The sequence below is a fragment of the Pipistrellus kuhlii genome, unplaced genomic scaffold (genome assembly GCF_014108245.1).
Source record: "Pipistrellus kuhlii isolate mPipKuh1 unplaced genomic scaffold, mPipKuh1.p scaffold_m20_p_10, whole genome shotgun sequence".
Lineage (NCBI taxonomy): Eukaryota > Metazoa > Chordata > Mammalia > Chiroptera > Vespertilionidae > Pipistrellus > Pipistrellus kuhlii.
The window spans coordinates 21,443,345-21,466,513 of NW_023425405.1; the positions used below are offsets into that span (position 1 = coordinate 21,443,345).

Below are 23,169 nucleotides of genomic sequence, written 5' to 3' on the forward strand. Positions count from 1 at the left end.
GCATCGGGCATGACTTTAGCAATCCTTTTAGCCTCAGGTTTCAGTTACATCTGAGGAAATTAGGAGACAAATTTTAGATTAACATGAGTGTAACCTCGTGCTTGAAAGTTTTAAGGATTATGCATATATAAGATGTCATTTATGTATCTCCTTCCCACATGCCAATGCACATCTTGAGAAAGGCACACAGGTAACCCCACTTTCCACTGGTCCCCATGAGCACCATCCACATTCTTCTCACTCCCTCAAGTGGCCACACTGAGATTGCAGCTACTTAGGTCTAAAAAAATAAGGAAAGGCTGCCCCCTGCTGCCCAAATTGATGAATGATCCCCCTCGGCACTAAGCTTTTTTTTTTTTTTTTACCCCCCTTTGCCCTGTCCCTTCCTCGTCCCCCCCCCCCCCCCCCCCCCCCAAAAAAAAGCTGCACATGAGAATGTGACAGAATGGCAAACCGGGGACAAATCCTATCAGGATTAAAAGAAGCTGTGATAGTGGTCAGGATGAGGATCCCCAGCTATATGGTCCAAAGGAAACTTACTGAGAGAGGCAATTATTGTTAGGCAAAAGGGCTTAGACAGGAAAATATACGGAAATAGGTCAAACTAAGTCATTACATCGATGAAAGGGTTTCTCGATGTGGAAAGGGAATAAAAACCAGGTCTTACCACAATTCATCTGATAAAAGCAACCCATAACCTTTACAAATTCAGGCTTATGAAAGTATGAGATTTGCTGCTATCCCTAAGTTAAGTAAACAGGCTGTCTTCCCTTTCTCTTTTCCTCCTACATTTTAAGAGCCACACCATTGCTTCCAACTTGTGATACCACCAGGTAGCACTCTGGTGTTCTCCACCCTGACACCTGTCTTTTTATATGTCAGGAGACAAGCAGTGGGTCCCAAACCTGGCACTGAAATAGAAATACCCAGGTTATTTGGGGCTTGATTGTTTATTTAAATACAAATTAATAAAGTCACTCCCAGAATTTTTAATTCAAGAGTTCCTGGGACTACTCAGAAATATGCATTTTTCACAAGTTTCCTCAGTAAATTCATTACCATAAAAGTTTCTTTTGTAAACTGATCTTTAAAAAAAATAATAATAATGACTTTATAAATTAAACTACTTGCCGAAACCGGTTTGGCTCAGTGGATAGAGTGTCAGCCTGAGGACTGAAAGGTTCCAGGTTCGATTCCGGTCAAGGGCATGTATCCTGGTTGTGGGCACATGCCCAGTAGGGGGTGTGCAAGAGGCAGCTGGTCTCGATGATTCTCTCCCATTGATGTTTCTAACTCTCTATTCCTCTCTCTTCCTCTCTGTAAAAAATCAATAAAATATATATTTTTTTAAATAACTAAATTAAACAAGTTGGTTTTTTAGGAAGCAGATGTCAAAATACTACTTAATGTAGTATTTTATTGTTTTTATTTTTATTTATTTATTTATTTAATATATTTTATTGATTTTTTTAAAGAGAGGAAGGGAGAGAGATAGAAAGCTAGAAACTTCTATAAGAGAGAAACATCGACCAGCTGCCTCTTGCGCACCCCTTACTGGGGATGTGCCTGCAACCAATGTACATGCCCTTGACCGGAATCCAATCTGGGACCCTTCAGTCTGCAGACTGACGCTACCGCTGAGCCAAACCAGTTTTGGCTTATTGTTTTTTTGTGTGTGTGTGTTTTTTTTAATTTTATTGTTTCATTTTCAATAGATAATATAGCTATAGGACTTAAAAATCAATTCAATAAAGTTGACACTGAAAAAATGTTACTTCTATTTCCACTCTACTTCTGTCTCCTCCACTCATTCTTAATAAGATCACTTTTATCTGTTTTTGTTCCCTTCCAGAGTTACTTCATGTAGAGTCAAGCAAACAAAAATACAATTCTTATTTTGCCCCTTTGTTATACAAAAGGTAGGGTATGCTATTCTGCAGTCAGCTTTTATCCAGTTGAGAATGTATCTTAGAGAACTCCCCACAGCAAAATGAAACATTTCATTCTCTTTTAGCATTGAATAATATTTCAGTTTGTGAATGTGTTACAGTTTATTTACCCAGTCCCTCACTGATGGGCATTTGTTTTTCTCAATTGTTTTGTTATTTCAAATAATGCAAACAATTCATACAGATTTTCATATTTGTATTGAAGAATATTTACAGGATACATTTCCATAGGTGGAATTTCTGGGTGAAAAAGTAGAAGCATTTTGTAATTTGTATAGATATTTTTCACATCATTCTCCATAGGGTTGTATCATTTTGCACTCCTATCCGCAATTAATACAGTGGTCTCCACTTTATCCAAAGAGGATACAGTCCAAGACCTCCAGTGGGTGCCTGAGACAGACCATGGACAGTACCAAATCCTATGTATACCATATTTTGTTCCTTCCTATACATACATACATCCAATAAAGTTTAATTTATAAGATATTGGCACAGTAAGATATTGACAATAATAACTAATAATAAAATAAAAACTATTAAGAATATACTGTAATAAAAGTTATATGAATGTTGTCTGTCTCTAAATATCTCATTGTATTGTAGTCTCCTTTTCACTTAAAGGAAGCACTTTACAGCATCTCTTTGGATATCCAAATTGCCAGCATAAATATTCTTTTGCTGGGGCCATTATTAAGTAAAATAAGAGTTATTTGAACACAAGCACTGTGGTACCACGACAGTCTGTCTGATAACTAAGTCACCTACTAAGTGACTAAGGGGCTGGGAGCACCAATAGCATGGAGACACTGGACAACGGGATGATTCACATAAAGGGAAGGATGGAGCAGGACAGTGTGAGATTTCCTCATGCAATCAGAACAACATGTAATTTAAAATTTAGAAATTGTTTATTTCTGGGATTTTTCATTTAAATATTTTCAGACCTTGGTTGACCACAGGTAGCTGAAACCATGGAAAGCAAAATGGTAGATAAGGAAGGAACTACTGTATAATATGTAAAAGTGCATATTCCACCACAGATTGCCAATAGAATATTCTTCCATGATTCAGATTCATCAAATTAGTGAAAAGCAACATTCCCACCTAATTTTAGTTTGCATTTACCATTGCAAATGTTTTTCTCTGTGGTTAAGCACCTTTTGGATCCTATGACTGAGCTGTCTGTTCTTTGCCCATTTTGTAGGGCTTTTGGATTATTTTCTCACTGATTTCTATGAGTTCATCATATATTGGGGAGATTAGTCCTTCTGATGAGAACTGAAAATGTCTGCTCCCTATTGTCACTTACTTCTTGATTCTATGTATATTTTTCCATGTAAGTTTGTCATCATTATGTAGTCAAGTTTATTCCCCCCAACCTCCCGATTTTTAGATTTTTAGTCATAGTTTGAAAGGTGATAAAAGGAAGCTCCATTAGGTGAAATGGCCACTAAACTAGAGGTTAATCAAAGTCATATCACACAGGAAATCTAAAATATCTACCAACTTAAAATGTATCTACTCTTCAGGGAAGAGGGAGAAGACTGACTGATTATGTGGCTATGATTGTATGTGCCTGAGACAATTTCTCCAGTTCTTCAGACCTACTTCCCTGACTCCATTGACTTCTATCTGACATCTGAGGTCCACAATAACAGGTGTGGTCTTCCCTTACCCACACCCATTCAGAAAGCACTTTACAGCATCTCTGTGGATATCCAAATTGTGCTGAGCTCACAGCTCTCTCTTTGGCCACATCTAGAAAAGCCCAGCCTGGGAAGCTCATGGTCAATTCTCCTCCAGATCACCCTAAAGGTTCGGAGTGGGGCCAAAGGGACAGAGTCTGGATGTTAGGGCCTCATTCTCAGACGAAAGGCGTGGTCTCTGAGTGTCACAGCCTCAGGGGCAGGCCTAGGGTATAAAGGGGGTTTCACTTTCTGGCAGGGTGGTTCCCCACTATGATGACAGACTCTGCAAGAGGGATGGTTGCTGCATTGGGGAGAAAACCAGGCCCTATGGCAAGCAATCTCAAAAAAATAGGTACATGTCTCTGAGAAGCTAAGAATATCCTAAAGAAAAGATATGGGGTGAGGAGGGAGACCTTTAGCCTGGTCTGAACCTTGTTATCTCACACCATGGGTCAGGGGATGATGCCACTACCTCCAAACTCCAAAACCCTCAAAGAACAGCTGCTCTGGTGGTTTCTTCCTGGCTCTGAGGGGGGCGGGGCCATGGGAGGGGCGTTTTTGTACAAAGCTAAAACATTGTGGGGACAGGGGTCCACGGTGATTCATTTCTATGGGAAACCTTTACAAAAACATCTCTGCTTGATCCAACCCCACAGCTTCTTCACTTTGAGTCACAGGCCCAAGAGTGGCTTGGATCATAATGCCTCCACCTCACTCCTGTCTACCTACCCAGGCAAGGCCAAGGATAAGGACAAGCCTGGATCAGAACTGAAGCTTCCAGGCAGAGAGCACATATGTGAGAAGGACGCCTCAGTGGGTTTATGGGGGAAGGACTCAGGGAGACCCCTTCATCCCAGGACAAGGTCAGTGGAAAGGTACATGGAAGGTGACCCAATCTATAAAGAAAGAGGACAGATACATTTTGGGTTCTGGGACTCTGACCTTCTCTCCAGCCCCCGTACTTTGAGACATTTAAAAAGGGGGCATGGGGCCCTCTGGATGAATCTAGCCATGCTCTATGACCTCAGAAGCCAAAGTTGAATATGTTCTTCCGTGCAGTACCTACAAAGCAGGAATGGAGGGAGCAATTCGTTCTCATCCCAGAGTCTTCCAGACACCAGCCAGGGACCCTCCTCTCCATGCCTCAATTCTGTTTTCTTCCTTGCCCCATGTCACTGTGTGAACACTCAACTTTTCTTTGGAGAAGGCACCAGACTCACAGTTGTAGGTAAGATATGCTCTGGATCTTCCCAGGTTCTTGGTAAGGGACAGTGGGTCCGAAGTGTGCATTTTAGAGTGGTCCTATTCTGATGTGCTTAACTATGATGTTACCTTCGGCCCAGGGACCAGACTGATGGTTATAGGTAAGGCTGAGTCTTCAGAGGGTTCTGGGGAGGGAGTACTAATATAGACAACATGGGCAGAAAGATATGACCTGGCTCCCAGGTTCTACATCTATGATCGAGTTCAGAGGAGGGTCCCTGTAAGAGCACATGCCCTCAGCCACCTGAGGTCCCTTGTAATCTCAGAGCAGAGCCTGAGTGGTCGTGCTGTCCCTCTGAGTAATTACCTGGGAGAGGGAGCCGGGAGAAGACCAGAGGGTCATAGTGATCCCTAACGGCGGCCCATCTTCCCTTGCCAACAGAGGCTCATATCCCCTGCTCTGAATTTCATGGGAGATCACACTTGTGTCTCTTCCCCATGTCACTGTGCTGGCTCTGGAAGGGTATGCAGGGTGTCCAAAGTGGACTGGGGACTCTATAAGGGAATCCAAGCTGTGCTCAGCAGACAAGAGAGGTTTTGAAATGGATCCGGGAGGCTGTGTTCTGGAAACACCGTCTATTTTGGAGAGGGCAGCCAGCTGACTGTTGTAGGTAAGCAAGTGTAAACGAGTTGGGGCTGAAGAGCTGGGACCTTACAAGAAGAGGCAGAGACCCCTATGGAGCCTGTCTTATGAGCTTAGGCGAAAGCATGTTTTCATCAGAAAGATCTTGATGCAGACAGGAGGGATCAAGCTCCATCTCCAATAAATCCATGGACTGTGTGTGCCAAGTCTGGGTTCCTCTCCCCAGGGGCAAGTAGTCTCAGCCAGGAAGGGCTCACCTTGTCCATCTCCTGAGTCTGTGGAAGGTGCCCCATTGTGGCCAAGGTAGATGAAGAGCCTCTGGAGGTAGAGTTGCCATAGTCCCGCTGTGTTTGTCTCTCACACAGAAGGGGATGGACACAGGAGGGAGGATCTCACGGGGCTGAATGAGTCCTCTTACCACAGCATTTCTGGTGGCACAGTTGTCCCCCCTCCATATCCCAAAGCTAAAAATCTGCTAAGAAAAGGGAAGGAGGGCTGGCAGGTGAACTTGAGTAGGAGGAATGCAAAGCCTCAAGGACAGTTTTCTTACCAGGCTTTAGTGTTGTGTAAGTAACGAGAAGCTATTTTTCGGCAGTGGAACCAAGCTCTCTGTCTTGGGTAAGTAAAAGGCTTCCCTGGGGAGAGCGTGTTGTAAGGTGGGAGTTTTAGGAGAACTCCTTGGAAAGGACAGAGACTGAGAACACAGCAAGAAATAGGCTCCAAGAGTGTGGGTAAGCAGACTAGAGTCCCCAGGAATTCTGGGTGGACCGCGCTTCTGGAAGAAAGAGCACCACACTTGAGGTTCTAGGGTTTTCCACACTCCTGTGGTACTGTGGAGCAACCAGGCCCAGCATTTTGGAGATGGTACTCGACTCTCTGTCCTAGGTAAGGCATCGGACCGAAGTGGTGGGGCCACTGTCCCTTAGACCTGACTTTGTCTCTGCTTCCAGCCCTGATGGAAGGGCCTGAGGAAACTCTTCTATCCTGGAGGGGTGTTTCAGTCTTCAGTGTATAATCTGCCTCCTTACCCTTCTCTTGGTTCATCCTTCTTCTTACATTGGTAGATATGCCCCACCTGAGCATTTAGTCTTCCTCTCCCCGTTCTATGCTTGGGTCTTCCTCCTAATAGATTCTATTGGATCCAGAGCCATGAACCCAGGCAAGAAAAGGTGGCTTCTGGCTCCCAGGGAGCTAAGACTAGCCCTCTGGTGGGAGACCTCTGGTGGGTTTTGCCACAGCTATCTGCCGTTGTGTTCCTATAACTCGCCCCTCTACTTTGGGGTCGGCACCAAGCTCACCGTGACAGGTATGGGGTCCTGCTCCAGACTGAGGTGGAGGGGGGAAATGGGTGCCTGTACTGGACCATGATGATCAGTCGCTGGGAGGGAAATGGGGAGTAAGGGCAGGATCAGAGCTGCCCACCCTCCTGGAACTCAGGGCCCTCTCCACCCTGCCCAAGAAGCCTCCTCCTTGTTCCACTGTGTTTGTGCACCATCTCGGTGGTGGGTTCCACACTTAATCTTAGGTTCTGTTTGCTTTCTCCTTCCCATTGTTCTCCGGATTCTTCTCATCTCTGCTTTTTTATTACTATGTTGTTTTACTTTCCCTTTCTTTTCTGATCTCCATTTTCCCTCCCATTCTAACTCCAGCCCTGCACTGTTCACACCAATCCTGTCTTGGCTTCTCCAAAGATCCTTGTGTGTCTTCCTGGGTGGTTTGAGGGCTCAGGAGGCAGTGGGGGACCAGATGGGTGAGGCTGGGGTGTTTGAGGGGTGATCCTGAGTCCCAAAGGCAGAAGTGCCTGTCACGGCATTGTAAGAACTGCAGGGGAGTCTCTGGGGGACACTGTGTGTGGTGGAGGTTAGATGAGGTAAGTCAAAATTAACCATTACAATGGGAAGCTTATACCATCTTCCAACAGACCAGGTATAAAGAAGGGATATAGGTAGGAGGACTCATTTTCTCAAACCTCAGGGTCTGTGCTAAGATTACAGGCTAAGGGCCCGTGCTTAGGAGGAATCAGACAGTTAGGAGAAGCGGGGGAAAGATGGATGGATCTTGGCTGGAGATTCAGTCAGGGCTGGAGGAAGGGGGCAGGTTGGTTGGCTGGATCAGGCTTTGTTCCACAGATGGGGAGTACAATGGAATTGGAGAGTTTACATCACTGGGATTCATAATGCCTAGGTTCAGGGGCAGGGGACTCATGGAATTAGGAAGTGAGAGGTATACAGAGATAACAATGCCAGCCTCTTGGAGTCCTTCAACTGTAAGGGACTAACGTATGTGAAAATCCTTTGAAAAGGATTCACCTCTAGGACCATCCTTCTCATTCCTATTGTTGATCATCGCTGTGTCACTGTCTGCCTTTTTCCAAACCTGTGTTTCAACTTTCTCATAAGAAGCATGTCTAAAATTTGGATAAAGTGGAGATATGTGGATTTGCCACATTTCTATTCCAAAAACTCACTCTCATGGTCAAAACAGAAGCAAATACAGGGAGCAGGAAAGTCTGACAAAAAGGAAGGTGCTTGAAAGATGGCTGTGGTGTCTTCCATCCCTTTGTGTCTTCAGGTGGGAAAATGCCTTCAAATAATTCAATATATCAGTTCTCTCCCTTCTGTCAAACTGTAAAATGGCCCAGGGGTTTACACTGATGAAATGGCCTTCAGACTTTGGAAAAAAAAATTTTCTACCCAATAACTAAGGTCTTGCTGCTTTTAAAAATGCAAAGGCTGGCTGTGAAATAAGATTCCAACCCTGGCAGGGAGACTTGCTGGGCACTGGCAGGAAGAAAGGGCTCAATCTGCGAGCGGTATATCTCATGAGATGACAGCCATCCCAGGCAAGCTACCACGAACCCCGTATTTCACAGCCTGGGAGGAAATGTGGAACATCTGAAAAGATAATAGCCAGGGGCACCTTGGCAAGTTACACAGTAAAAAATAAAGAAAAGAAAAAATTTTGAGTTGGGTATACATAGTATATAGAAATATATATATATAGTCAGATGCAATGGGAAAGGTATCTCTTCTAGGTAAGAAAGAATAATTATTATATGTGCTATCATACAAACAGACAAACATATACACCTTACAAAACAGGTGCAATGCTAATTAGAAAAAGTCAGTTTAGTTCCCAGGGTTATGTTGCTAATGAGAATCTTCTGCCTTAAAATCCAGGCCCATTCAACTCTGCTATAACCACTTCTAAATCTCGAAGATTACATCGTGCACCAAAGAAGGCTTTGAACAAGGATGAAGGATAGACAGATCTACTCTTCTGATAGATAACTGAGCAAGGCCTTAAGTGGGAGACTTTGAAAAGAAATACAAGAAAATTGGGGCAGAATGTCCCTTTCGGGAGCTAGAGAAGATAGTCACTTCCTGGGGTAACTCAGAAGGAGATGGAAAAGTCCAGAGAGAATGACAACAGAGAATGGGACCTATAAACAAACAGGATCTAATACATAAGGTTGCTTTATGTTGACCTTCTTCCATAGACCCACATAAAAGTACACACAGCCCCTACCAAATGTAGACAGCTCTCAGACCAGCTCTATTCCTAACCCCCCTTTCCCTCCAGATGACCTGGAACAGGTGAACCCACCCACGGTCAATGTGTTCGAACCATCCGAAGCAGAGATTGCCCGGACACAGAAGGCCACACTTGTGTGCCTGGCCACAGGCTTCTACCCCGACCACGTGGAGCTGAGCTGGTGGGTGAATGGGAAGGAGATCCAGAGTGGGGTCAGCACAGACCCTCAGCCCTACAAGGAGCAGCCCCACCTTGAGAACTCCACCTACTGTCTGAGCAGCCGGCTCAGGGTCTCTGCTACCTTCTGGCACAATCCTCACAACCACTTCCGCTGCCAAGTCCAGTTCTTTGGGCTAGATGAGGCAGACAAGGACGCCCGGCCCACAGCCATCACCCAGAATGTCAGTGCTGAGGCCTGGGGCAGAGCAGGTGAGCAGAGCCTGGGTGGGTTAGACAAGGAGGGAGTCAGGCCAGAGAGAAAGGGAGATCCAGGTAGAAGGCGACAAAGACCCGATTAGAATTTTTTTTTAAATATATATTTTATTGATTTTTTTACAGAGAGGAAGGAAGAGAGATAGAGAGCTAGAAACGTAGATGATAGAAACATTGATCAGCTGCCTGCACATCCCCCACCAGGGATGTACCCGCAACCAATGTACATGCCCTTGACCGGAATCGAACCTGGGACCTTTCAGTTCGCAGACCGACGCTCTATCCACTGAGCCAAAACGGTTTCAGCTAGTTCTTTTTTTTTAAAGGAGTTGGGTGGGAAGATGAGAGCCTACCATGAAGCAGAACAGGCACCTTGGGCTAATTCCTCCTCAGATCCCCAGCCAGCACAGCCTTGCAGCTGGGCCCCTTACTACTGGCCTGGGCAGCTCAGCATCTCTGTGGTGTGTCCCCATCCCCTTCAGAGTTGCCACGTGTGTCTCATGAATTTCAAGGATGGTGTGGCTATACGGGCACCCAGGAAGGCAGTGCTAGACTCCTCTGGTCTGGGCCTGAAGTGTGCTGTTTACAAGGCTGACAGTGTTTCATCTGCTCATTCATTCCCCTCTCTCTTCTTTCTTTCAGATTGTGGCTTCACCTCAGGTACGTGACCCTTTACTTCTCTCTCTCTCTTTTTCCCCTGGTCTTTGGAACCAGAGGATGGAGGACCCATGGTCTCTGGGGTGGGGGCTGAGGGCAGAGATACCTGCTTAAAAGTATGTTTTTGCTTCTCATTTCCTACCAACAGCATCCTACCAGCAAGGGGTCCTGTCTGCCACCATCCTCTATGAGATCCTGCTGGGGAAGGCCACTGTGTATGCGGTGCTGGTCAGCGCCCTGGTGCTGATGGCCATGGTGAGGAGGAGGGTAGGGTGGGCAGGCAGGTTGGAGGTGACACTCCAAACATAGCAACTCAGAACCAGGACCAGAGGTGGGAGGAGAGGAAGAGGGGCTTTACCCACATTTCTTGGGAATGCCTTACCTAATATACTTCCAAGAATCACAAGGGAAGAACTATGAGAGGAGAAGCTAGGGTCACCTACAACTTAGTAATGAGGAGCCCTGTTCATCTAGCCAGTAGGCCATCTTGCTTCCTCTAAGTCTCCAACACTCCAGGTAACTCCAAAATCTTATTCTCTTCTTCAGGTCAAGAGAAAGGATTCCTGACACCAGCTCCGAGGTGCAGCCAGGAACTTCCAGCCTATTATATTCCCAACATGGATTCCCCTTTTCCCCTTCCTAGCCAGTGCTTCTGAAGAGCTGTCTCAATCTCTCAATTCATCCTTATATCCACTCGCTATATACTTGCACAGCTGAACCCTCATGACTAAAATCTCCCTAACCCCAGGGGATCCTGGTGTGCCTACATTGACTGAACCAATAAAAATGGCCTGTTCTGGCTTGATTCTGCCTTGAGTGTCTATGTATCTCTTTTCTCCATCTCTAAACTCCCATGGACTCCAGTTAGGATAGAACAAGAGGTAGTCAAGGAAAGTGCAGTCCCCTCAGGTACCCACGGACCCAGCTTGTGGCTGGCACTGCTCCTTCTTGTGGGAAACTTAAGAAATGTGAAAGGTGGTGATGGGATATGAAGAGGCTTACTCCTAAACAGCCTAGAAAAATGGTAATGCTGACCATAGGAATCTTCTGACCTACCTGGACAAAGGTGCTCTGTGGAAGAGCTGACCTACTTAAGAGCTGACCTACTGAATGAGCAGATTAAACACTGTCCCCTGCCAACTGGTCATGTCCCCCTGGCTAACAAAGCCTGGTTTCATATATATCATTCCTGTCCCTGTCAGCTGTCTCACTGGGCACATTTCTCCTCCCCATTCATCACCAACCAGGTTTCCCAGCTGAGAGAAAAATTCACTGGCCTGGAGATTTATCCTCAGCAGCTGTGTCTTCAGTTTAAGTTACAAAATTTTATAGTTTATATAATTCTCTCTAGTGGTTGTGAAGATGTCCCTTGATCACACCCAGAAGGATAGAAAATAAAGGTTCCCTTAACCCAAGATCAACCCTATTGCTATTTCTAGAAATCCTACAAAAGTTCTTTGCTGTCTCAATTGTCACCATCATCATGCAGTCCAAAATTCTTAGGGTGGCATGAAAGACCCACAATAAGAAAGTCCTCCACTTTCTTATTCCACACTCACCTCACTCCTCTCATCACCAAATCCTCTGAGCAATTTGCCTCCAGACCATTTTGCCCACCTCTACCTGGAATGACTGAGTACTCTGATTCCTACTTACTTATTCTTAAAGATTTGGCTCAGTCTCTTCCCTCAAGAGGCCTTCTCTGGAGCTCCTTGTCCCTTATTCTCTTAAGGTTAAATGCACCCTATATTTTGCTATCATCGTGCGTTGAGCACACCTCCACCACATTTGAAGGATACTACCTCTTCACTTGTCTGACAACACCATTTGATGGTCACCTCCTGATAACAAGGCTGTGTTCTACTACAGCATCTCTGAGATATGGCATAGTACCCTAGTTCAGTGTAGAAACCCAATAAATTATATTTGAATAAGTGAATGAATAAATGAGTGAGCTCAAAGTGACCCAATTTGGGAGCAGGTATCACCACAAGCCTGCCTGAAATACCCACATACCCTGCCATCTACACGACTACAGAACACAGCCTCTCTATTGTAATACATGCACACATTCAAAAAATATATATATTTGAATATATTGAGTACATTGAGTACATTAATATATATATATATATGTGTGTGTGTGTGTGTGTGTGTGTGTGTGTGTGTATGCACTAATTGAGTACATAGGTTACAATGTTTTGCTATGAACTTTCAAGAAAATAAAGACATCCAAGTCAGAGTCTCCAAGCTAAAAAGGGGATAATTCATAATTAGAAATAGCTGAATTACAGGCGAAGCTTTGAAACAGCAATACAAGCTGTCTACTGAAATACAGTCAGGGGCTAGTGTTCAACTTTCTGACTGGGAAGAGTCTGAGAAGCTGGAAAAACTCTTCAAAGAAAGAATGGGAGTAGTCTTGACAGTCAGAGGCATAAACAAAAGTTGAAACAATGGGGCTGGGTACTTCTGGGTACTTTGGTGTAGTTGAGTACAAGGTTCAGAGACAGGAGTCATAAAACATAAGGTGGAAAGGAAGATGGAGCAGCATGAGGCCTGGGACATAGTAGATGCTTATTAAATGTCTGTGAAATCAATGGAGGCTAAAGAGGTTGGACTTCATTCAGGAAGCAATGGGGAATTACAGAGGTTTCTGGGGTGCTGTCCTGGTGCCATAAGTTGCCATCACCTGCTCTATAGATCCCACCCCTCGCTCCTCCTACATCGCCTGGCTATAAATGTGCAGGTGGGCACGGTGAGTCCCAGAGGGGAAACCTGATGACATAGGAGACCTCCTCAAAGTTGTGTATGTTCCAGCCTCTCTGCCCCCAACCTCACTGGCAGGGGGACCTTCCCAAGCCCCTCCCCACTCTAAGTGTACTCTGAGTTTGTCTTTTCCCAGCCCCACTCAGTCAAACCAACCTCTGCCACCTGTGCTTCCTGCCTGGGCCCAGTGGTTGGGGAAGGGGGACCAGAAGGGAGATAACATTTTTGTATCGTGGTGTAGCATTGTGGCAACTGGGGGGGGGGGCACAATGATTCAAGTAGAGGAGGTGCTTTTACAAAAAGCCCTGCCTCAGAAAATAGGCCCACCCAGCACAGGGGACTCACTCCCTGAAGAGGAGAGTAGCTGGGAGAGGTCTCTGGGGCTGGTCTAGCAGGGACACTGACTCTGTGAACACCTCTACATCTCACTGCTCCAGACTCAACTTCCCAGAATGCCAAGGGCCAAGGCAGCAATGTGGGATCCTCATTCAACTCCTCTCTAAAACCTGCCCTTTGACAAAGTCCTAACCCATGCATCATTCGCCAAGAACTCACAGCAGTCCAGTCGGAAAGAAAGACCATCTTTTCCAATGAAGAAGCTAATCCACAGGGATTATAAGTAGCATGAGGCAGGATCTAGTCTGGAACACTTCCCCACTCCAGCCCAACCATCACCAATACCCTTCAAATTTCACCGCCACTGTATTACCCGCAAGCCAAGTTGACTTCCTCTGTGAATTGGGGGTGATCTCACCCAGTGTCCAGATTGCCATGTCCAGCTACATCTGGAGCTGGGAGGTGAGAAGCCAGGAAGGAGGAGGGAGGTGCTTAGACTGGGCCAAGGGGGATGGGGAAGTGTGTGTGTATGGAGGGGGGCGGGAGAGGGGGAGAGGGAATTCTTGGCAGCCCCTTCCCACCGTGCTCCTATGCTGAGCAGAACTTTGGGCCAGGGACCCGGCTCACGGTGCTAGGTAAGAAGCCGCGTGGGAGGGAGGGTGGACTCTCACTTGGACAATCTCCTGAACACTGGCCCTCACCGAGGGGGCTCTGGGCCCTCCAAGGGGCCCAGGTCTGGGAAGGTGGGGTTTGCGCCTGGGTCCCCGGGGCTGTGTGAACACCGGACAGCTGTCCTTTGGGCAAGGTTCCAGGCTGACTGTGCTAGGTAAGGAGGACAGCTGGGGGTCCAGAACGCTCCGAGGGGCAGGATGGAGAGAGGGGGCAGTTCCCCAGCTGCCCTAGGCTGTGCTCAGAGGCAGGGCGGCCCTTGAAGGGACTCTGGGTGCTGAGTGAGCTATGGGGTGCCCGCTGCCGCTGGAGGGGAGACCTGACTGAGTCTGGGGCAGCAGCTGAGGTCAGCGGCGGGTTTTTGTCCTGGGCCTCGGTGCTGTGAGCACAGATACTCAGTATTTCGGCCCGGGCACCCGGCTGACCGTACTAGGTAAGGGGGGCCGCCTGGGGGACCAGGAGGGCAGTGGGGAGGTTCCGGGGGGACCACGGGTAGCGGCGCCCGTTTTTGTGCTGTGCCCAGAGGCTGTGAGCCAAAACACGCAGTACTTTGGCCCTGGCACACGACTGACGGTGCTAGGTAAGCGGGGGGCATCCTCTGGGACGCGCGCGGGTTTTTGTGCGGGGGTCGGGGGCCGTGACGGGGAGACCCAGTACTTCGGGGGCGGCACAAGGCTCCTGGTGCTAGGTGAGCGGCGCGGGGCGCGGGGAGCGGGGCGCGGGCGGTTTTGGTGGGGGGCTCCGCGGCTATGCTCTGCGGGCGCAACCCTGACTTTCGGGGCCGGCAGCCGGCTGACAGTGCTGGGTGAGTGGCCGCGGGACTCCCCGGGGCGGGGCGGGATGGGAGCCTGCGGCGCAGGGCCCTTCGCCTTCTGAGCACCTGATCCCCCTACACTGCGCCCCAGCGGCCCCGGAGACCCGGGACCCGGAGCTGGAGACGGGCTGGGGCGCAGGGGGTTTGCGTGCGGGGCTGGGTCTCTGTGCTCGTATGAGCAGTTCTTTGGCGCCGGCACCAGGCTCACCGTCGTAGGTAAGAACCGGACCTCTCTCCGCCCTTCTGCCCCAGCCCCTGGGTCTCTGGAGAAGGGTGGCGGCCGGAGCTGGGGCGCCGCAGGTAGGGTTGGCTCTGTGAAGGGGGGATGGGAATGGGGTGGGACTCAAGGTCCGAGAACATGGACAGAGTGTAAAGGGGTGGCTTTGGGTCTGTGTTTCTGGAGTATTTAGGGGCAGGATGGACGGTGGAGAAGAGGGGTTATTTGAGCTCTGAGAGTTGCTAGATTGCAGAAAAAGACTCAGAATAGATAACCCGGGCTGGGGAAAGGGCGGGAGGGAGTAACTGCTCTGTAGGGGAGAGAGCTGGAGGGGCGGGAGAAAGTGGGATGAGCTGGGATGGCCGGCACCCTGCAGACCTGGCTCCTGTGAGGTGGAGGAGGGGAAAAGGATGACAAACACAGTAAAAGAGAGAGGCCAAGATGATAGACAGAGAAACATGAGTCAGTGAGGAAAAGAGCCAAAACTAGCCTGGCTTGTTGATCGAATTTAGAAGTGTGGATTTGAAATTAAATTGAAAATCCTTTCTGTCTCTCCTAAGCCTCAAACCCTTGGGGTTGGGTGAGGTGGGGTGGGGGGTTGATAGGGGGAGGTAGCCCCCTGTCCTACCACTGCTTGTCCTAGAGGAGGGACAGTAACCTCAGCCACTTACCCCCAGATGGGTCCCCCTCCCCCTGTCTGCAGTCATTGTCCTCAAGCTAAGTACTCTGCATAACAGTCTAGATGGTGTGGAGGCTCATTTATCACAAACTCATTACAACGCAGATATTTTGCTATGAGGTGAGGAAAATTCCCAGGAGGATCTTGGGCTTTTAGGGCTGCAAAGGGACCCTAAATGTCACCTGGTGATGAGAATGTTGAGGCCAGAGAGGGAAAAAACTCTTTACCTGGACCATGTGATAACCAGGAGCACTGCTGGTAGTTAAATTCATTAGGCTGGAACCAATGGGGCTCAGCTGAGCTGTTCAGGGGAAACACTGGCTGCCGGTGATCAGCCAGGGTGGAGAACAGACCTTGACTTTCAAGCCAGTAAACCCAGGTCTCAACCCCTGGCTCTCTAGTGATTGGTGACCTTGGGCATGTGTATCTGTGTGACCCTCAGTTCCTTCTAATATACAATATCATCAGCAAAGCCTGCCACTTACTATCACTGTGAGGGTCACAAGGGAAGGCTCCTGTAGATTACTCAGCAAAGGGTGGATTGCTGTAACTCAGTGCTTCCGTTCCCCACCCCTGCTCGCCTGATCACTGGGTAGGGTCGGGGCTGGGGTGAACCTAGTGTCTTAGGAGGGACAGGATTTGGCCTGTGGATAATGGAGTGAGGGCTGTGAAAGGTGGGTCAGGAACAGGGAAGATAAACCTCGCCATTCACAAGCAGAGCATACACACATAGAAAAGCTTACTAGCACACACACCTGCATACAGTAGCCTGCGAAGGCTACTCACATCTTACAGGGACTCACAAACATGGAGGGATAAGACCTGCCCCCACTGCAGGGCTGTACAGACAGTGCTTCAGAGTGTCACCAGATCTTGCTTCTGCTCATGCTGCTCAGCGCACCAGTGGACACCATGGGGAGCCTCACGCATGGCTCAGAGGACGTCTTTCATTTTGACATTAAGCACTGAGTGTTTGCTGGGTGAGGGGTCAGAGGAGTGTATCTGTGGTTACCCTGGAGGCAGGGGCTTGGAGATGAGAGCTAAGTAGCTTGGCTGCAGGCCGAAAGGCCGGTACTGCATGTGTTAGTTAGGATGTGGCCACTTCACACAGGGTGGGCCAGTGAAGACTTAGGGACATAGTAGCCATTAGCAGAGAGGAGGTCCAGGGCAGGGAGCTGACATGACAGCACACAGGCTGGCTCAAAGTGAAAATGTGGGAACACTTGTTAAAAAATTATTCAGAACTTCAAAATGGTGACAGCAGCCATTAAACCAAGTCTGTGGTCCTTCTACATGTGGGGTCCTGTGTGATCTGTGGAGGTGACCCTATGTTGGCAGAAATATGACATCTCTATTAGAAGAGCATTCCTCCATCTCCCAGGCTGAACTGGATTTTCTTGAGAAGGAGATTTCTAAGTTTTTAACAGCATTGTCAAGAAACAAACACAGTGAATAGAAAACAGGATAAAATAAGTGGGGAACGGCCCAGAAGAAATAAACCCGCCCATAAAAGGTCTTTGCCTGTGCCCTGGAGGACACTGCAGACAGGCTTAGGACAAATTGTATCACGTACCCTGGAGCAAGAAGTTGCTCCGATGCTCTCAGATGCTCATTTAGGAATGGGATGCTAGCTGGTGGGAAAGATGCAACAGGTGGAAACAAAGGGGCAGAGAAGGTTGGAGAATCACTGAGTTTGACATAAGGGAGGCTGCTCTGTGGGCTGAGGAAAACTCCAGGGTAGTTGGAGGTAGAGGAATGGCCAGGATTACTTCATGAACCATAAAAAAGGTCAGGAAACCCCAAAGCTCATGAGCGCATCGTGACACAAATGGGTGTCCTCACCTCAGTGCACAAAAATGTGCCATTTGTATACTGTCCTCTGAAGGCAACCCCTGCTCCCAAATGACCCCCTTGTCCCCAAATCCCCTTTCCTCCTCAGCCACTTAGATTTGGATATAAATAACCCAACTGAGGACTATGAATTGTTATATCATTTAATCTCCACATCCACCCTGCACAGTCTGTGTTGTGATTCTCCCTTCAGAGCAGGAAAAATGAAGCAGAAGTCCTAAAGTCATTTCTGAGATTTGGATCCTGTTATTTGGGTTCCAATCCAGTGCTCTATTTAAATAATTACTAGGTATTATGGTGGGAAGTAGACAGGGAGCTTTTATTGATGGGAAGAAATCAAATAACATACTCAGAATATTAGGCAGTGCCATTTATCATGCCACCTTAGAGGACGGAGAGACAGCAGATGGTGATATCCAAACAAACAGGACCTACTACATAATTTTGCTTTATGACAACCTTTCTTCTCTTCAAACACACACATGCACATGCATGCACACTCACAGCTCCTACCAAACCTAGACAGCTCTCAGACCAGCTCTATTCCTAATCCCTCTTCCCCTCCAGATGACCTGGAACAGGTGAACCCACCCACGGTCAATGTGTTCGAACCATCCGAAGCAGAGATTGCCCGGACACAGAAGGCCACACTTGTGTGCCTGGCCACAGGCTTCTACCCCGACCACGTGGAGCTGAGCTGGTGGGTGAATGGGAAGAAGATCCAGAGTGGGGTCAGCACAGACCCTCAGCCCTACAAGGAGCAGCCCCACCTTGAGAACTCCACCTACTGTCTGAGCAGCCGGCTCAGGGTCTCTGCCACCTTCTGGCACAATCCTCGCAACCACTTCCGCTGCCAAGTCCAGTTCTTTGGGCTAGATGAGGCAGACAAGGATGCCCGGCCCACAGCCATCACCCAGAACGTCAGTGCTGAGGCCTGGGGCAGAGCAGGTGAGCAGAGCCTGGGTGGGTTAGACAAGGAGGGAGTCAGGCCAGAGAGAAAGGGAGATCCAGGTAGAAGGCTACAAAGACCCAATTAGATTTTTTTTTTTAAGAAGTTGGGTGGGAAGATGAGAGCCCATCATGAAGCAGAACAGGCACCTTGGGCTAATTCCTCCTCAGATCCCCAGCCAGCACAGCCTTGCAGCTGGGCCCCTTACTACTGGCCTGGGCAGCTCAGCATCTCTGTGGTGTGTCCCCATCCCCTTCAGAGTTGCCACGTGTGTCTCATGAATTTCAAGGATGGTGTGGCTATATTGGCACCCAGGAAGGCAGTGCTAGACTCCTCTGGTCTGGGCCTGAAGTGTGCTGTTTGCAAGGCTGACTGTGCTTCATCTGCTCATTCATTCCCCTCTCTCTTCTTTCTTTCAGATTGTGGCTTCACCTCAGGTAAGTGACCCTCTGCTTCTTCCTCTCATTCTCCCCTGGTCTTTGGAAGCAGAGGATGGATGACCCATGACCCTGGGATAGGGGGGTTGAGGGTGGGGCAGAGATATCTGCTCAAAAGTATGTACCTGCTCTCCTTTCCTACCAACAGCATCCTACCAGCAAGGAGTCCTGTCTGCCACCATCCTCTATGAGATCCTGCTGGGGAAGGCCACTGTGTATGCGGTGCTGGTCAGCGCCCTGGTGCTGATGGCCATGGTGAGGAGGGTAGGGTGGACAGCCAGGATGGAGGGAGTGGGTGAAACATCACCCATGGGATAGGAAGAGGTCTCAGAGCCTGACTTTAGCCCTTTTACCTCCAGGGAATTATAACTAGACCACCAGTTTGGGCAGAAAGTATAGGGATCTTTATAGAATTCAGCATTGGAGGATGGGGAGAATCAGACTGCCCTACCCCAAAGAGTTGGTTTCCTCTGACTTACTCTTGCTGTTCATGGCCCCTGGGACCCTGACAGTGTTCTCTCTTCTGCAGCTCAAGAAAAAGGATTCCTGAGACCAGTTCCAAAAGGACATCCTCAGTCATTTTTAATCCATACCCTAGGTTCATCTTCAAATTCTTCCAGTCTGTGTTCCCAATGAGGTATTCTCTCTCTTCACCCTCTTATCTCCTATTTACATGAGTATCTGTCCCTTCTCTCTGCTGCCTTGCAGACTGAGTTCCTCAATCCTGAGTCTTGAGATGAACTAAATCAATAAAAATGTCATGCTGGACCTGGTAGTGTTTTGTGAGTGTCTATGGAATTCTGCCCTTCAAAGACCCATCTTCTGGTTGAGTGAAACACCACCACCTCTCAGGCATATGGAGTGACTGACTTTTCTCTCTGACCAGTGCTGCTTTCTTCTGTTCATCCTGGTAAAGGGTGGACCTTATAGTATATACCAGGCATTCTGGGCCCCAGTACATAGGGTTAGTCTGAGGGGGTCAAGTGCTAGGCTCTTGAAAAATAATGAGCACAGGAAAACCATAACCCCCACTTCAGTATAAGACAGAAGGCAATGCATACCAGTGGCTTAGAAAGCCCTGTCATTTCTCAATACCAGATTCAAGTTTCATTTATTACACATTTACGTTTTATCTGTGTCTGTTAACACCTCCATCTTACCTCATTTCTGGATTTCAGCACCAGATTTATTTAGTTCTATTCTGCATGTCTAGGTTAGAATCCTAAAGAAAGCACAGAGTTAAAAATACTGACCCATGAAACCTGATTTCCTAGAGGCAGGACACATGGGGTCAGGCCCTGGGAGAGGGATGGAGACACAAGACAGGGTTCAGTGGGACTGATGTGCTATAGCCACATAGCCCTTCCAATGGGCAACTTCACCTGAAGGGATGGAGACCAAACCACTCCAGATACAGCACACTGAGTGCATCCACTTGGGTAGATGGTTATCTTATTCAGTAAACTCTACATGCAGGTCACATTTACTGCACTAGAGGAGGTGGGGAGCAATTAGAGAAAAGATGGCAGAGATGGAGGGACAGAGTTCACGTGTAAGTTACTTGAAGCCAAATGTCAGGGATAAGAAGAAAGTCTGAAAGCTAAGAAAGAGTGGTGAAGATGAAGATTATTGATGCCCTGCCTGGCTTCAGACTCAGGGCTGGGCACTGACCCATGTGTTGTCCCAGTTTCTGTCACAACAACCCTAAAAGCAAGTATTAGTCTCCCCACTTCACAGGTAAAGAAACCACAGTCCATACATAGATCAACTGACTGGTAAGCTGGGAAACATTGGCACGTTCTGCTGAAGATGGCAATTCAGGAAACATTTCCAAGTCAAGACCAGGATGGTGTAATAATCACAGGGTGACACTGGAGCTGCTGCTCCCAAACTCTGGTGCAGGACCCACAGTAAGAGTATGAAGAGACCTTGAGTCCTGCATGTATAATATTTGTTTTCCAGTGCTGCTATAACAAAGAACCACAATCTTGATGATTTCAAAACAAAATTTATTCTCTCATAGCCCTGGAGCCATAAATCCATAATCAAGGTGTCAGTAGGGCCGCACTCCCTTCAAAGTTCTAAGGGATCCCAGCCAGTGGCCGGTGTGGCTCAGTAATTGAATGTCGACCTATGAACCAGGAGGTCATGGTACAATTCCTGGTCAGGGCACATGCCCAGGTTGTAGGCTGGATCCCCAGTGCGGGGGGTGTTCAGGAGGCAGCTGATCAATGATTCTTTCTCATCATTGATGTTTCAACTCTCTCTTCATCTCCCTTTCTCTTTGACATCAAACACACACACACACACACACACACACACACACACTTATATATACACAATTCTCCCCTAGAACAATTCTAGGGGAGAATTGTTCCTTGCTTCTTCCCATTCCTAGGATTGTGGAAGCCTCATTTCAACCTTCTGTCTTCCTTCATCGCTTTCTTCCCTACATATCTGTATCTAAGCGTCCATCTCCTTTTTCTTACTAAGGCAGAAGTTATTGGATTTTGGACACACTCTAACTTCAGAAGAATTTCTTCCTGAGATCCTTAACATTTATATATGCAAAAACCTTATTTCCAAATTAGGTCACATTGGGTTGGCACAAATTAAGGGTGGACACTAGTCACCCCACTACACTGAGTGTCTAGGAACTGGAGGTGAGAGGGTTATCTGAATCATCTCACGTGGGTCAGAAAAGGATGTGGCCCAGGGCAGAGCTGGCCTAAAAAAATCATCACATGACTATAACTTCCCATCAGTCACAATAATCTCTAAATTGCTCTAATTTCAGTACAGTTTTGTTGTTGTTGTTGCTTATTTGTTTTTGTAATGGCTAAAAAAAAAAAAAAGTCCCAATACAAAGAAGACAAAGTTTATGTCCTAGACTAAAAAAAAAAAAAAAAAAAGCACAAAAAGCAGCACCTTCCATTCTTTAGACATGTGTGGTGGTTTCTTTCAAGGGTGGGATGGGGAGATGAGCAGCTAAAGGGATAGTCAATGCCTCAGAGATAACAGGGCATTGCGTGGGCCAGAGGGAATGGACTGGGACAGGGGTGTTGAGAGATGGGATATTGAGGAATGAGGACATTGGGGATGGGTTATTGTGGGACTGTATGTTATAGGGTAAGAGTGGTGGGGGATGAGGTGTAGGGGGATGGGGTATTGGGGATTGTTGACAGGGGTTTGTTCCAGAAGATCTGTGAGGAGAGAACTGAGCAAAAGTAGGGCAAACATCAAGGTGGAGGTAGGTTACCCTCACAGAAAAGAAATGGGGTCTGTGGGCTTGGTGATTGTGATCTTGGGGGTGCTAAAAACAGAGGCATAAACAGGTGGGAGGATGTGGGAGAAGTTTCTGGTTGGCACCTGGGGTTTATCAAGGTGAGGAAGGAAGAAATGGCTTCTGGAGGATGAATGACTCAATGCCAGAGACATAATAGAGGTGGAGAAAGTTACAAAATCCATCTGGTCCCCACCCAACATGCCACTTCAACCAGGGAAGGGTCCTTTCTTCAAATCTTTACAGCCATGGTACTTGAGACCTCTCTTGAAGCTCATGTTTACAGCAAGGATGTGTCTCAGACAGCACAGCTCCCAAAATTCCACCCCCAGGCACTGGGAAGTTATTTTATTCTGCATCTGCCTCTTTCTCTAGAATCTAAGTGGGTCATTCTGGACCAATCCTGGGCATGCCATCCATTCTTTCTCAGGTGAAATTGAGCACAGATAGGTTTGCTATAGGGCAGTCATCTCATTTATTGTGAAATGGGGATACTATTGAGCGGAAAATGGGATGCTGGGATAAGAGGGGTAAATCAGGACTGTCCTCATAAATGGCCAGGACACATGGATACTCCAGTAAAAGAGACCCTCAGGGGATTTCTGGGCCCAAAGGTATTCCTGGAATGAGAGGCATTAAAGCAATTCTTTATCTACTTGGGCCTATCAAGCTGTTCCAACCTCAGGCTGATCTAAGCTTCATCCCATTAAGAAAACCTGTGGGCAGAATGTAGTCTAGGCATTAACTTCACAAGTGACACCCAGTGCTGAAGTAGAGCTTTATTATTGGTTGGGACTTTATTATTTGAAGAGACTTGAAGTCAAGCATCTCTAGAAGAATGCCAGGGTCCTCCAAGTTATCACCATTCCATGGGGCACAGCTGGACTCACCCTGGTAACACCCTAGGTGAGGAACCTCAACCCTTTAGAAATTTATTCAGAAATTAGGAGACAGGAGGAATCAACTGGTCATGTAATAATGGGAACATCCTGCTGTGTGTGTATGGGGAGGGGGATTCCTATGGGGAGAGGCTAGTCAAGTCACTGTCACTTGCCCAAA

General features: G+C 47.6%; 2 gene segments (V, D, J or C); both read left to right on the plus strand.

The window, feature by feature from the left end:
- The first annotated feature begins 3,999 nt into the window (after positions 1 to 3,999).
- Positions 4,000 to 10,919, plus strand: LOC118714154. The segment is given in 5 exon segments: positions 4,000 to 4,436; positions 9,069 to 9,449; positions 10,095 to 10,112; positions 10,258 to 10,364; positions 10,656 to 10,919. Coding segments are annotated over 5 exon segments (876 nt in total).
- Positions 10,920 to 13,144: 2,225 nt separating this feature from the next.
- On the plus strand, positions 13,145 to 19,595 carry LOC118714142. The segment is given in 6 exon segments: positions 13,145 to 13,235; positions 14,272 to 14,568; positions 18,009 to 18,389; positions 18,810 to 18,827; positions 18,976 to 19,082; positions 19,357 to 19,595. Coding segments are annotated over 6 exon segments (915 nt in total).
- Positions 19,596 to 23,169: the final 3,574 nt, after the last annotated feature.